The following is a 12453-nucleotide window of genomic DNA, read 5'->3' as shown; positions in this document are numbered from 1 at the left end:
GGTGGTGGAAGGGGTAGCCCAGCGCGTTCAGTCTCTGCAGAATGACCTTTGTCTGACTTTGACAATCAATGGAACCAGCTACCAGATGATGAAGCACTGGAAACCATACCCATCTCACACACTCCCCATCTTTGAACAATTTGGTCAAGAAGTCAGCTGAAGCTCCTGTGCTTCAGAAAAATGGAGACTGTTTTAAATTTGTACTCATGCATGCCTGGTGTCTTCTGACATGTGCTAGTCTCCAGGTACATGAAGACATGTGTTCAGGATTGGACTGACAGTCTTGACGGGTATTAAACACCTATGCTTCACCCACGTTTCAACTCTGTACTGCTCTTCTTCCTGTCCTCTCTTCTCCATACTCTGAGGAAGATGGAGAAGGATTAGGGAAACGAAAGGTTCTGCCTCCCCGCTGATCTTGAGCCACACCATGCCTGTTGCTGATTCAATTCACCATGGCTACTTCCAAGCACCCTGTGATTTGAGTTTTCTAAGGCTGAAATGTATCTGGCATGATCCTGTAAACGAAGGTGCCTCGGTAGACACTAAGGCAGTGTCCATGATGAGATGATGCGGGCTGTGACAATACAAGAAACATAAACCCTGGAGTGGGGTGGTACTAGGTTCACCCCCCAGTGACCTTTCCTTCTTATCCTAGTCAGGGTCGACAGCAGGCCAGAACATCCCTGGCCTCAAGATCCAGTTTTTAGAAACCTTTCAGAGCAAAAAAACCTCTAGAAACCCAGTGACAAGGGGCTGGCCACTAAGTGTTTCTCAAGCCCATCACAAGCAGTTTGGGAAAGATAGGTCCCAAAGACTCCAGTGCAGATAGAAGTTAAGGTACACTGCTGGTGCTTCCTAGCAAACTCGCTTCCCAGGAGCTGTGGTACCGGGGAGCCAGTGGGTCACCAGGTGGGGAGCAAGCTACAAATGAAGCCCGGCTGCACAAGGTAGTGAACTCAACTCTGTACAGCCAGACCTTTCTGATGTGTAAACACAACAAAACCTGGGACAAAGAATGGGGGAAAGTAGCCTGGCACTATGGGGTGACTCTGTAAAGCTGGCGGAGTGAGGGAGGGAGGGAGGAGCCCAGGCCTGAACCTGAGGGCTGAGCCCAGTGCAGTGCCATCGTCACATGCAGCTGACAGAAATGTGCTCAGATGACGACAGAAGTGAGCCAACGTGGAGAGCTAACCTCCTAGGGATGAGGGCAGGCGAGTAGACATTAAAGAGTGCTGTCCTGACCCAGGCTAGTGCCAGACTATTTATTCTCAATTCCCAGTGGAAGCTGCTATTTAACATTAGGTCACAGCCCTACTCCCTGCCCAGGGCTAAGCCTGGCCCCTCTTCACTGTGTTTCATGCTGACTCATGTGACAAGTGAGTGTCCCCTGTACCCATTTAGCAGAAGCCATATTGTGGTGTCAGGCAGGAATTTGAGTTCTCAGAACTTGCTCAATTCAGTGTGCTAGAATGAAGACTGGGGTGAGGCCCCTCTCCTGAAACCTGTGTCTTCACAGCTTTCCCCAGCCTGTGGCTGGCTGTCCCCACAACCTCCCAGTACATCGAGAGTCACTCCAGCTCCTGTAATAGCACCCTATGATGTGATCCTCAAGCTCCTGGTATGTGGACATAATTCTATGCTCGCTAAGCTAGGGCTTAATATCTCATCCCACAACTCAAGGCAGCTTTTTCTCTAGGCCCTGGGCTTATCTCAGCATAAGTAAGGAGCGCTGCCAGATAAATCTGGAAATGTATCCAGCCAAAGCCTTATACTGGATAAAACCAAGCACGTACTAGCATATCCAAATGACAGTGTCTTCCACCACAAATGCCATCCCAGCCCCCCAGCTGTGTCCTTAGCTCTCTAGTGAGGGAAACACTTCCTAGAACTTCCATGTCTTGCCCATTCACTATGGAAATCTTAACTTTACACTCTCAGTCCCATGAGGGGATCATTATTCACATTTTGCATGTAAGAAAACTAGCTCCCTAATACCAGGAACCAAAGGCAGAGGCCATGAGGTCGAGGGGACAAACATGCTGAGACTGCGGTTCTGCCCCTGATTCCTGAGTGTGTGCTCACTCAGCCACATCTACCTTCTGTGGAGTGGGTGAGCACCGTCCCACTTCCCTGCTCACGCCAAGGTTCTGTTTTTGAGGATCTGCTGTGAGTGACAGTCAAGTCCCTACTGGAGCCCAGCAGGTGGCTGCTCCCTCCTCCCACAGCACAGGAACTTGAGGTTCCTGGAGCTGGTGAGGCATAAGGGCTGGTGCCCGGCTCTTGGCCCCAGGACCCCCTCCTCTGTGTGTTAGGCCAGGTGCCAGACCAGCGTCCAACAAAAGGATGGTCTTGTCACCAAAATGGCCCCGGGCAGAGTAGCAGTGCCGTTTCTTGTCAATTAGCTTGCACAAATGACCCAAACGACTTTCCTAGGTAGGAAACAAAAAAGAAAAGATAGAGACACAGTGGTATTACCAAGATATATATTCTCATTAAGTCACTGGAGCTTTCTGTGTGTGTGTGTCCACACACGAGCACGCTATTGCACACACCCAAGTTCATGAGCATACAGGTGAGTGTATGTGTGCATGGAGGGGGTCAAGGGTCGAGCCTGTGTGTCTTCTCAGTTGTTTCTACCCCTCACTGACCCTGGAGCTCCCTGATTTGGCTAGGCTGGCTGGCTGGCTGGCCAGCCCCAGCCATCCGTCTTCCCATGCCTCTTCAAGTACTGTCAGCACACCTGGTTTGCCTTTCACAATAGGTTTCAAGGATGTGACTCAGGACTTCTGAGCTTTTATCACAAACACTTTACAGACTGAGCCATTTCCCTGGCCCCTCTCTTCCAATAAGTGACTTTCAAAGACTCAGATTTTGAGAAATTAGTGTCTAAAGACAGCTACACGTTTTGATTCTCAGAGACCATCTTGGTTTGTTTAGTCCACTCTTCACTCCCTAGCACCATGAGCTTCAGGGCAGTAGGGGGCACTTTCTCTGGGCTGCCCTGAGAAGTCATCTTTGAAGAGGCTCAGGGTCTGATTAAGGAGACCAGAGGATACATCAAAGACGAGTAGGCTCAGAAGAGATGGCTGCTAATGTTCCCCAAGGTTTTCTCCTCTTCACGGGGATCATGAACACAACGGCTCAGCCTTCTCCATCTGGAGGCAACTCCAAAGGGCATCCCACTTCCAGAATGTCCCTGGGGGGTTGACTGGGACATCCGTGGTAACACAGCCTGCTTGTCTGTCTGGTTCAGTCTGCTCTCCTTTCCTCCTTCCACTGCAAGGCCAAAGCAGATAATCATGGGTCAAGAAAAACCTTGAGCAAGGGAATGCAGTTCACTGAAGGGTTGCACCATCATTTAACAAGAAACAGAGACAAGCATGCCCCTTGACCTCACAACAGCAGAGAATCCAGAGCCAGTGTTGCTACCCCCAGGACTCTGCCTTGGTCCTTTCCTGAGAACTGGCATTGGCATGACCATAGAAGATGTAGACCAGCCCAAAATATGTCAGGCCAACTGCAGCCTGGGCTATGCTCACCTCTATCCCAACTGTTGCTCTGAGCCAACACAAAACAGAACTCTTCTATTGTCTTCTGGCCTCTAATCAAGAAGCAGGGGGCATGGGCCAGGCAGTTGGCCTCACCTGTAGCCTTGAGGAATTCCTCTCTTCTCAACCTGATTATAATAGAAGACCTGAGTTTGAGACCCTGGTTTGCTGCTGGCGTGAGAGCAAACCATAGTGGATTCCCAGGAAGCACCACATGCCCTTCCTCCTCTCCTGGTTGTTACTCAGCAATCCAACGGAAGTCCAGCTGGCCAAGTTCTTCTCTTACACTGTTTGGTACCACTGTTCAGTGTTTCTCTGTCATACAGCTGAGAATATTTTATTACTTGTGCCCCAAGGTCATTTCAGAAATCTCAGACCACATCTAACAAGCAAGAATGGTGTGGGGACAAATAACTTCTCTATTCTCCTGTTGCTGGCTTTTCTCCTGGGCCAAAATACCACCTTGGACACTCACTCATCTTTGCTGGTAGAAACAGGATGTTATCAAATGCCTACGTGTGGGACAACCAGCTCCCCCAGCACCTCTCCTCCCACACTCATGTGCAGACCCTTGAAGAGCATCCTGGATGCAGGGAAGGCGTGGCCAGCTGGAGAACCAATCTGTTGGACTCTGTGGTGCTCAAAGACCAAGGACCTCCATGGAACAGTGCAGCACAGACTACATTCAAGAATAAGGATGGGCAGACCCCATGTCCAGACCTCCATGTGTGAACTTGGAGCTGAGTTCCCTTGTCCCGTGTGCCAGTGGTCCATCTGTCCCTGCCTGACGAATGCTGTGAACAGTTGCAGTAGAAGTAAATTGTTACTCTCACTGAGCACCTACTTTCTGTTCCTGCTCAGACCTGGTTCCTGTTGGTGGAAATGGGCTCTAACTACCAGAGAGTGGCTTGGTGATGGAGGCAGATGCTTGAGTCCTGGAGTATTCCTCTACCCAAGGACATATTACTGGCAAGTGGGCAGTCTGATGCAGCTGACCTCTTATTTTCCACACTTGGTGCTCTTGCTAGGGTTCCCTGTGCTGTGTAGATGCCTCTCTCTATTTTCTTTCAATGGCCCTCCTCAAATAAAATCTAGAAAAAGGTATTGCAATTCCTAGTCTCCACTGAGGGCTGGGTACTGTTATACCCATTGATGGAACACAAGACAATCAACTAACCCTAGACTGACTGGGAAGACGTGAAAACACTTCTTGTTTGTCATTATCTGTTTCTTGGCCCATACTTCATTCAGGAAACTTTACAACCAGTTACTATGGCCTGGAAAACTTTCTGAAAAATAAATGGGCTCTGAGGTGCTGTTTCTTGGCAGTTGTTTTCCCTCCCATTTCCCATATCCTCCCCTTTGATCCACTCAGCTCTCTGCCAGAGATGTTCAGTTTCTTGGCCCCTTTTGCTTTTGTGGGCACTCCAGACACTTGGAAGAGCCTAGCAAAGAGTCTCACCCTCCCAGCTCTAGGATTCTTGGCTTCCTCCATTTCTGTGTCCACCTCCTTTAACTTAAAATAGGAAGAACAAACTCAACCTCCCAGGAAACAGCCAGTCTGCCCATTTCTTTCTTAGTTGTCCCACCGGCCTCAGCAGTCCCAAACTTGTCAGCATCTGTTGGAATATGGCACTGACTGATAACGAAGCGCTGAGCACTGAGGTTAGAGCAGGCCTTCACTTGCTTGGTTGATCAGCTGTGACCTCACTCAGAGATCAGTAGGGGAGCCACGTGAGAGGGGAGTCATGTCCCTTGGGCTTAACCACAGGGAACTCTCAGAGGACTCCACTGCCACCCATGGTGCGCTTGTGTAGCCAGAGCCAAGGAAATGGTTAAACATTAGCTCACCACTCATGGCCCACAAGCAGGGAAGCACCTCCCGCTGGCCTGCTTATTCATTCAAATTGTACTCTCTCCTCTACCTACTTTGAAAATAACTAAATCTCCATCCTTTACTTCCTGTTGACAGGAAGCCTTCTCTGCCAACTCATGGCTTGCCACAGACCAATGGGATAGTATCTGGACCACAAGGCTCCTGCCAGCGCCCTGGTGTTTTGGTGTTTTCTAGCTGGGCAGTGAAGTTGCTGATGAGTGTTCAACAGAGACCAATTTGCTCTCAGTAGCCCTGGATCCCTAGCTGTTTTTCTGTGAGGCAAAACCCCGTCCTCACTGAAGGAAGCTTGTTGCGCAGCAGCCCTTAGGCATGGAAGTCCTTTGAGAGGGCAGTCTTATAGTGACCTCCTCTGTGTCAGAAAAGCAAAGAGGAAGGATGCCACAGGGTGAGGGCTGACCTTTGAGAGAGAGGGAAATGACCTGCTGGATATGAGATAAAGAACTACACATCTGCTGCCAGGTAGGGTGATTACAAATCCTTTCAAGCCTGTGTTCTGGGTCCTGTGCCAGGTGGAAGGCACAGAAATGGCAGCTCAATAAGCCACACTATCCCCAGCCTGAGAAGCAGAGTCCTAAGGCCAAAAAGATCTGTCGAAGTTCTAGCCCTCAGCACCTGTGTATGTGACCTTGTTTAAAATAGGAGCTAAACCAGGGTGATGTCATTAGGGTAGACCCTAATCCTCTATAACTGACATTCTTTAAAGAGGAAGACAGGTGAGCAGAGCCACTAACCGCAGGGGAAGAGGCCACCTAAGGTGGAGGCAATGTTGGGGTGATAATGCCACAAGCCAAGAGACGTGGGGCTTCTAGGCAGTACAAGCAAGGGGAATCCTCTTCTGAGAATTAGAGAAGATAGAGCCCTGCTAACACCTTGACACTGGACTTTGGCCTCTAGACCCAAGAGAGGTAGGTTCTTGTGGTTGCGCATCACCTGGAGTGTGGCTAAGTTACAACAGACCCAAAAACCCAACCCAATGTGGTCCCTTCCTGCGAGGCATGATAAACAATGTTACCTCCTCTCTTCCAATGGCTCTGTTCTAGGGACATGCATGCAGGCATCGGGGAGCAAGTGAAGTGTATCTTAGCCTCGCCGTAAGGGGCCCTTGTGGCCTGTTTTCTGCTGCTCCCCCACACTGTTCCCTCCACCATGGGACTGGGAGAAACCTGAGTGTGTGATGAAGACTGTGGGGCAGCTCTGGGAGCCACCCTTCTCTGTCTAAAGCACCACTTCTTGGCCCTGTAGTGTAGCCTCTGAGACTCACATCCTGGGGCTGGGGGCAGACAGCCATCAGGAGAATGAGGAGCATCTCTGCCTCCTCCAAGTTTTTACTCTACCATGCTTTCATCAGTCCTGCTCTGGGTATACGTTCTAGTCATTCTGTACTTAAGATCACTGAACATTAGCACATGCTAGACTAGGAAGATCCTGGCTTGCTCTTGTGTCTGGTACCTGCAGAGCTGCATCTTGCTTCATTTATGCCAAGCCTATTATGTAGCAGGCACAGTGCAAGGCCTGGGGACTTCACTGGCACCAAGACGTCCATGGCCCCTACCTCCCTATACAAGGGTAAGGGTAACCATCGGCACCTGCCGCTGCTTTCTGCTTTCAAATATGGCAGATTGTGGAGCCTTAAAGCTCTCTGTCTGTCTGTCTGTCTGTCTCTCTCTCTCTCTCTCCTCTACATCTTCTGAAAGTTCTCAAGGTCTGGTTGATTTCTGGGGTCAGCTGGTAACTTAGCTGGGGTGGAGGCCACAACAGCCCTGTTCATGTGCCCAGGTGACTTCACAACAGCAGGCAATGGAGGACAATGTGGCTGTGTGTCTAGCAGACAGTTCAGGCAACCTCAATTCAAATGGTTTCTCCAGTCTCCTGGTCACAACAGGACTCAGGACATGGAGCCACAGAGTGCCTCCAGACAGGAGGGCCACAGGTCGCAGTGGGAAGACCTTGAGTACAGTTAATAAACCAATAACTAAACCTCTAGATCTAAGTAATGTCATTAAATAACTGATACATACATGATTCTATTATGTACTGTTTCAACATGTGAATTTTAGTATATCCACACACTGTCAGATAGTAGATAAACACACAGATATCCACACACATTACAAGCAAGGTGGGAGTAAGGTCGCCATTGGATTCCAATGCTCAACTGTACGGGCGGTGTGTCCAGCTGACATTCAGCTGGAATGCTGTGCCCACATTCACTGGCCAGACCTCTCACATGAAGATGCTGAGACACAGTATTTAGGCTTTGTGAACAAACCTGGAGCCACAAGACTTCTGGGGACCTGCACCGAACAGCTGAAGCTTCTGACAGCTGGGTCCTCTAGAAGTTTATGTCCACAGACACCCCAAGATGGGAAGGCACTGAAGCATGAAGAGGCTGACTCACACTGGGCTCCTCCAGCTGCTGGCTAGTCTTTACTTGGAAGCCAAAAATATTCTGTCATTGTCAAACAATCAGTGGTAAAAGGGCAGTTCTTCTAAAAAATGGATGGAACAGTGTGCTGATTTATGAACGATAGATGATGAATGGATAGAAAGAAATCGATGGGCAGATGCTTAATGGATGGAGATAACAGATAAGGAATACACACAGGTATGTGACATGCATACATGACTATTAATGCATTGATAAATAGATGAATGAAGAAGATACCTGAATATTTGTACAGATTAGACAGATGACATATAGATAGATGTTTGGATGTATGGGTAGATAGATGATGGGTGGGTGGTTGGATACATAGATGGACAATTTATACATGGGTAATTTGGAAAATTAGGAAGATAACAGGAGATTGTCTTAGAGTTTTTATTGCTATGATGAAACCCAATGACTAAAAGCATGTTGGGGAGAAAAGGGTTTATTTGGCTTAACTTCTAGATCACTGTTAATCACAGAAGTAAATCAGGACAGGAACTCAGACAGCGATAGAACATGGAGGCAGGAGCTGATGCAGAGGCCACGGAAGGTGCTACTTACTGGCCTGCTCACACAGCTTGTCCAGCCTGCTTTCTTATAGAGCCCTGGGCCACAGTGGGCCTGGGACCTTCCCCCATTGATCACTAATTAAGAAAATGCCTTACAGACGGACATTATGGAGGCATTTTTCTCATTTGAGACTCCTTCCTCTATGATTCTAGCTCATGTCAAGATGACACAAAACTAGCCAGTACAGTGATGGATGGTCAATAGATGGAAGGAAGGCTAGAGGGATAGAAAAACAAATGACACAAAGAACCAATGACATGAGAACATAAAAAATGGAACTTAGAAACCAATTCTTTTTAACCCCAGGAGGCATAAGAATCCCTTGAAGAACTTAGTAACAGAATTGTGGGTCTTGTCTCAACAATTTCAATTCAGTAGGTTTAAACTGACACCTAGGATTTGATATTTTAAAAGCATATTAAACAATGCTATTACACTTAAGCTGGTTCAAGAGCCACACTTTGAAACCCCCTGCCCTAAACTCCAGCCATCAAAGGGCATGCACAAACCAGTCTCGGTCAAGGTCAAAACTGAATGTCTTTCCCAGGCTGCCATTCAGGGTGTTTCTGTGGCGAGAGGGACAGAAAGCATACTGCCATTTGGTCCCCCAGCCCAGTGTCAGAAAACAATTCCTATTTTCATGCTTTGCAAGGAAGCGTGGTCACAGGCCCATCACCAGCACGGCACAGGGCCTTGTGGCCTCAAGCTGGGCGAGACTGCCCTACTAGCTACACAGTATGTGGCAGGCATGTCTTGAGCAATGGGCTAACTCAAGCCCAGTTGTGCCACCAAAACCTTCCGACTGGCCTGCTGCTCTTGGCTCCATTTTTAGCCTCCAGTGACGCTGAAGGACTTCAAGAGCTCCTCTCCCAAGAGGGCCAGGAACATGTGCATTCTGTCACTAATGCCTAGTAGGTGAAGAAGCCAACGTCTCTGAGAGCTTCAGTGTCACACGAGATCCTGCCTGGCTCAGGTCCTTCTTGTCTTCCTCAGAGCATACCCCAACCACTTTCCCTCACCAGAGGGGCCTCAGACTCTGACCCCTGGAAGCCTACCAAAGTACATCATCTTGCTGGCCTGTCTGGCTACTTCTTGTGAGCTTTCGTCCCTCACATTTTAATGGCTTCTCAGTTTAGGCTTGGGTCATGCCAAGAACATGTTAGAATGTCCCAACTTTAACTCTGGTTTTCAGTATTCACCTATCAGTCCCTTAGCTAGTGCTGGATTTTGCCCTATTCTGCCACACACATCACCCCACTCTCATGACAAATACACATGGGTGGGGGAATCAGCTGCTCCATTTGGCCTCAATTCAAAATGGCTTATCAATGGGCAGTAATTTCTCTCCCCCATTCCATCTTCTCTCCTTGTTATGTCACTATTTATTTGTTTGTTTATTATCTATCTATCTATCTATCTATCTATTTATTTATTTATTTATATTGAGATCCATCTGCTATCTAGCCTGGACTAGTCACCATGCCCTGGCCTCCTAAGTGCTGAGATCTCTTTCTTGCACTCTGGTATGCTTATGATAACCATATGAATTCACAGCACTTTACACTGTAAAGACTTTCCCTATTTATTATTTTATTTCAACCTCTCTACAAAGTAGACAAAACTTGGCACCATTTTCAGAGACAAACAGGACAAGCTGAATGGTTAAAGGGCCAGCTCAAAAGGTCAGTGTTAAATAGATCTCAGCAGCAATTAACTTTTTAAAATAGTTTTAAAATGTCTTTCATGGGCAAATAATAAGGAGTGTTTTCTCAAATAAAACCCATTTTCCTGTATGTTCAGGTCACCCTGGGCCTCAGATGGCCACTGCTCCCCGAAGCACCCCCATTAGCCGTGTGGGGCTCCAAACCCCAAGTCTCTACTCAGCACTGCCCTCCTGGACTGGAATGAAAAGAAGATAGGGGGCATCTAACAGAAAGAGCTTGGGGCAAACCCAAAAGGAAAGGCTTACTACTTACTCTTCAGGGCGAAAATGAGTGCTGGCAAGCCCTATGCTGTGACAGGGATGTGTCGATGCCATCAGGCAGCACTGGCAGGGGTTGGGGCTCACTGAGCTGCCTGGCATGTGCATTTGTGACCTTTGCTTGGTCACCACCAGGATGTAGGCAAGTAGGGGTTCCCTTTGGGTAAAGCTAAGGGCTGGGGCACACCTCCTTCGACCTGATCCCCCTTCTAGGGAGGGGAGAACAAGCACCCTTGGATGAGACAGATGCTCAGCATTGTGAGCAAGCTACTCTGCATGCTTCTCCCTCTGGCTAAATCAATGTCACCAAAGTCCAACCAAGGTGGCAGCGTGATCTCGGCTAAAGTTAGCAGCAGCCCTGTATAAAACGAGGGTACCTCAAACCCCCAAAATCCACAGAGACTCAAAATATTCCTGGAACCAAACCAAGGGAAGCACTGCAAAGGGGCCTCAGCGGTGACTCACATTCACCCTGAGGAAATTGGGGTGGCGATGGATAGCCATTTGTGGGTGCAGCCACACCGTGGCCCCCGCAGTGTCCCCACCCACCGCCCTTTTCCTCGGTCCCTGGCGGTGGCGCACAGCTCGTCCCGTTCTCTCCTCCCTCCCCCCCAACACACAGAACCGCAGTCTACACCATCCTTTTTCAACAAAACAAAACGACTCACCACCACCCCTCCCCAGCACCCGCACCGGCCGGATCCGGGGCTACGCCCAGTCCTTCACTAGGCAATGCGCACCCGGGTGCGCGCTCCGCGTCCCCGCTTCCCTGCAGACACCCCTTGCCCCTGTTCCAGACAGTCCCATAGCTCCGTGAGAGTGCGGACCAAGATCCAACCTCGGGCTCCACGGCCCAGCTTGGGCTCTGCCCCTCCCCCTCTCCAGCCTCCCGAAGGGACAGGAGGGACAGGACGGCGCGCGCAGGGTGTCCCGTGTTAACCGCCTAGGCGCCGCCGGAGTCTGGAGCTCCAGGAACAGGACTCACCGGAATGTGCACTCGCAGAGATCTTCTCTTCAGGCCAGGGTTCTTCTTGCCACTGCTCCCGCCAGGGCTGGAAACCTCTTTCTTCTTCTTGGTGTCCATGGCTGCGCTTCCCATAACTTTAGCCAGAAGTTAATTCCGGTGCCTCGTCCCCGGGGTTCGGTCCCCTCACTGCCTCCCAGGGCTGCTGCCGTTACACTGGAGCCGCGCGCTTTTTATGACTGTCCTTCTACCCTGAAAACACCTCGTGGGGACTTCCGCGGGGAGGGCGGGTGGCGCAGGTAACACGCGGGGCTCCACCCGAGGGGCTGGCGGTCAGCGGAATGCCGGATTGGAGCGACCTCTTTCTCCTACGGAACCATCGGTTGCAGAGTCGCGGCCCGTGCTGCTTTTGGTTACGCGTGGCAGAAGTCTCGTGTTGGGTGACAAAGTTTTCCTCTTTCTGCAGAGCAAAGCAACATTTTCCACCTCTCGGCTCCTCCCACAGATTCCCAGAGGTAATCGGCCAGGCAGGTGCAATTAGCAACAGCAATTTGGAAAACAGCCTTCCCGTGATTGTGCCTTGTTGGAAACGGTGGTCAGAGAAAGACACTTGGGAGAGAAAGGCATAACCCTGGGCCGCACAATAAAGCGGCAGGGAGCCTGGGACCCGGAGGGCCTCCTCTCTGCCGAGAGGGAGGGCAGAGGGGGAAGAGGAGGTGCAAAGGCGAAAGCTCCTCGCAATTGGGCTGGCGCGTGGCCGCAGGAATGAACTGTGGCAGCCGCTGGCTGGGTTCTGCGGGCCGAAGGGCGCGCCCCAGTCCCTAGGGGAGAATAGGGCAGGGCGCCCGCTCCGGGGCGTCCTCTGAGCGGCGTCCCCGGAGACCCGGGGAACTGTAGGGGCCGGGCCTGGCACCGACGCAGGCTCCGGGAGCGCTGGGCGGTGGAAGGCGGCGCGCGCGTTGAACAGGAAGTGCGCGGCGTGCGGCGCCACTGTCCCACTCCACGCCGCCCACGCCGCCCAGGGGTGGTCGCTGAGCATTATCTGACTCAAGCTAAGCC

General features: G+C 50.4%; 1 protein-coding gene across 2 annotated transcripts in view; it reads right to left on the bottom strand.

The window, feature by feature from the left end:
• Prkag2 (protein kinase AMP-activated non-catalytic subunit gamma 2) overlaps positions 1 to 12033 on the bottom strand; it is a 252269-nt gene extending 240236 nt beyond the window's left edge. For both annotated transcript variants that reach the window (XM_055612650.1, XM_055612651.1), the window contains exon 1: positions 11416 to 12033. In XM_055612650.1, the coding sequence (XP_055468625.1) occupies positions 11416 to 11529 (114 nt within the window). In that variant the 5' untranslated portion in view covers positions 11530 to 12033. The remainder of the gene's footprint in view (positions 1 to 11415) is intronic.
• Positions 12034 to 12453: the final 420 nt, after the last annotated feature.

The sequence above is a fragment of the Psammomys obesus genome, unplaced genomic scaffold (assembly GCF_907164565.1).
Source record: "Psammomys obesus unplaced genomic scaffold, mPsaObe1.curated_primary_1811, whole genome shotgun sequence".
Classification (NCBI taxonomy): Eukaryota; Metazoa; Chordata; class Mammalia; order Rodentia; family Muridae; genus Psammomys; species Psammomys obesus.
This window is presented reverse-complemented; position numbering and strand designations above follow the sequence as displayed.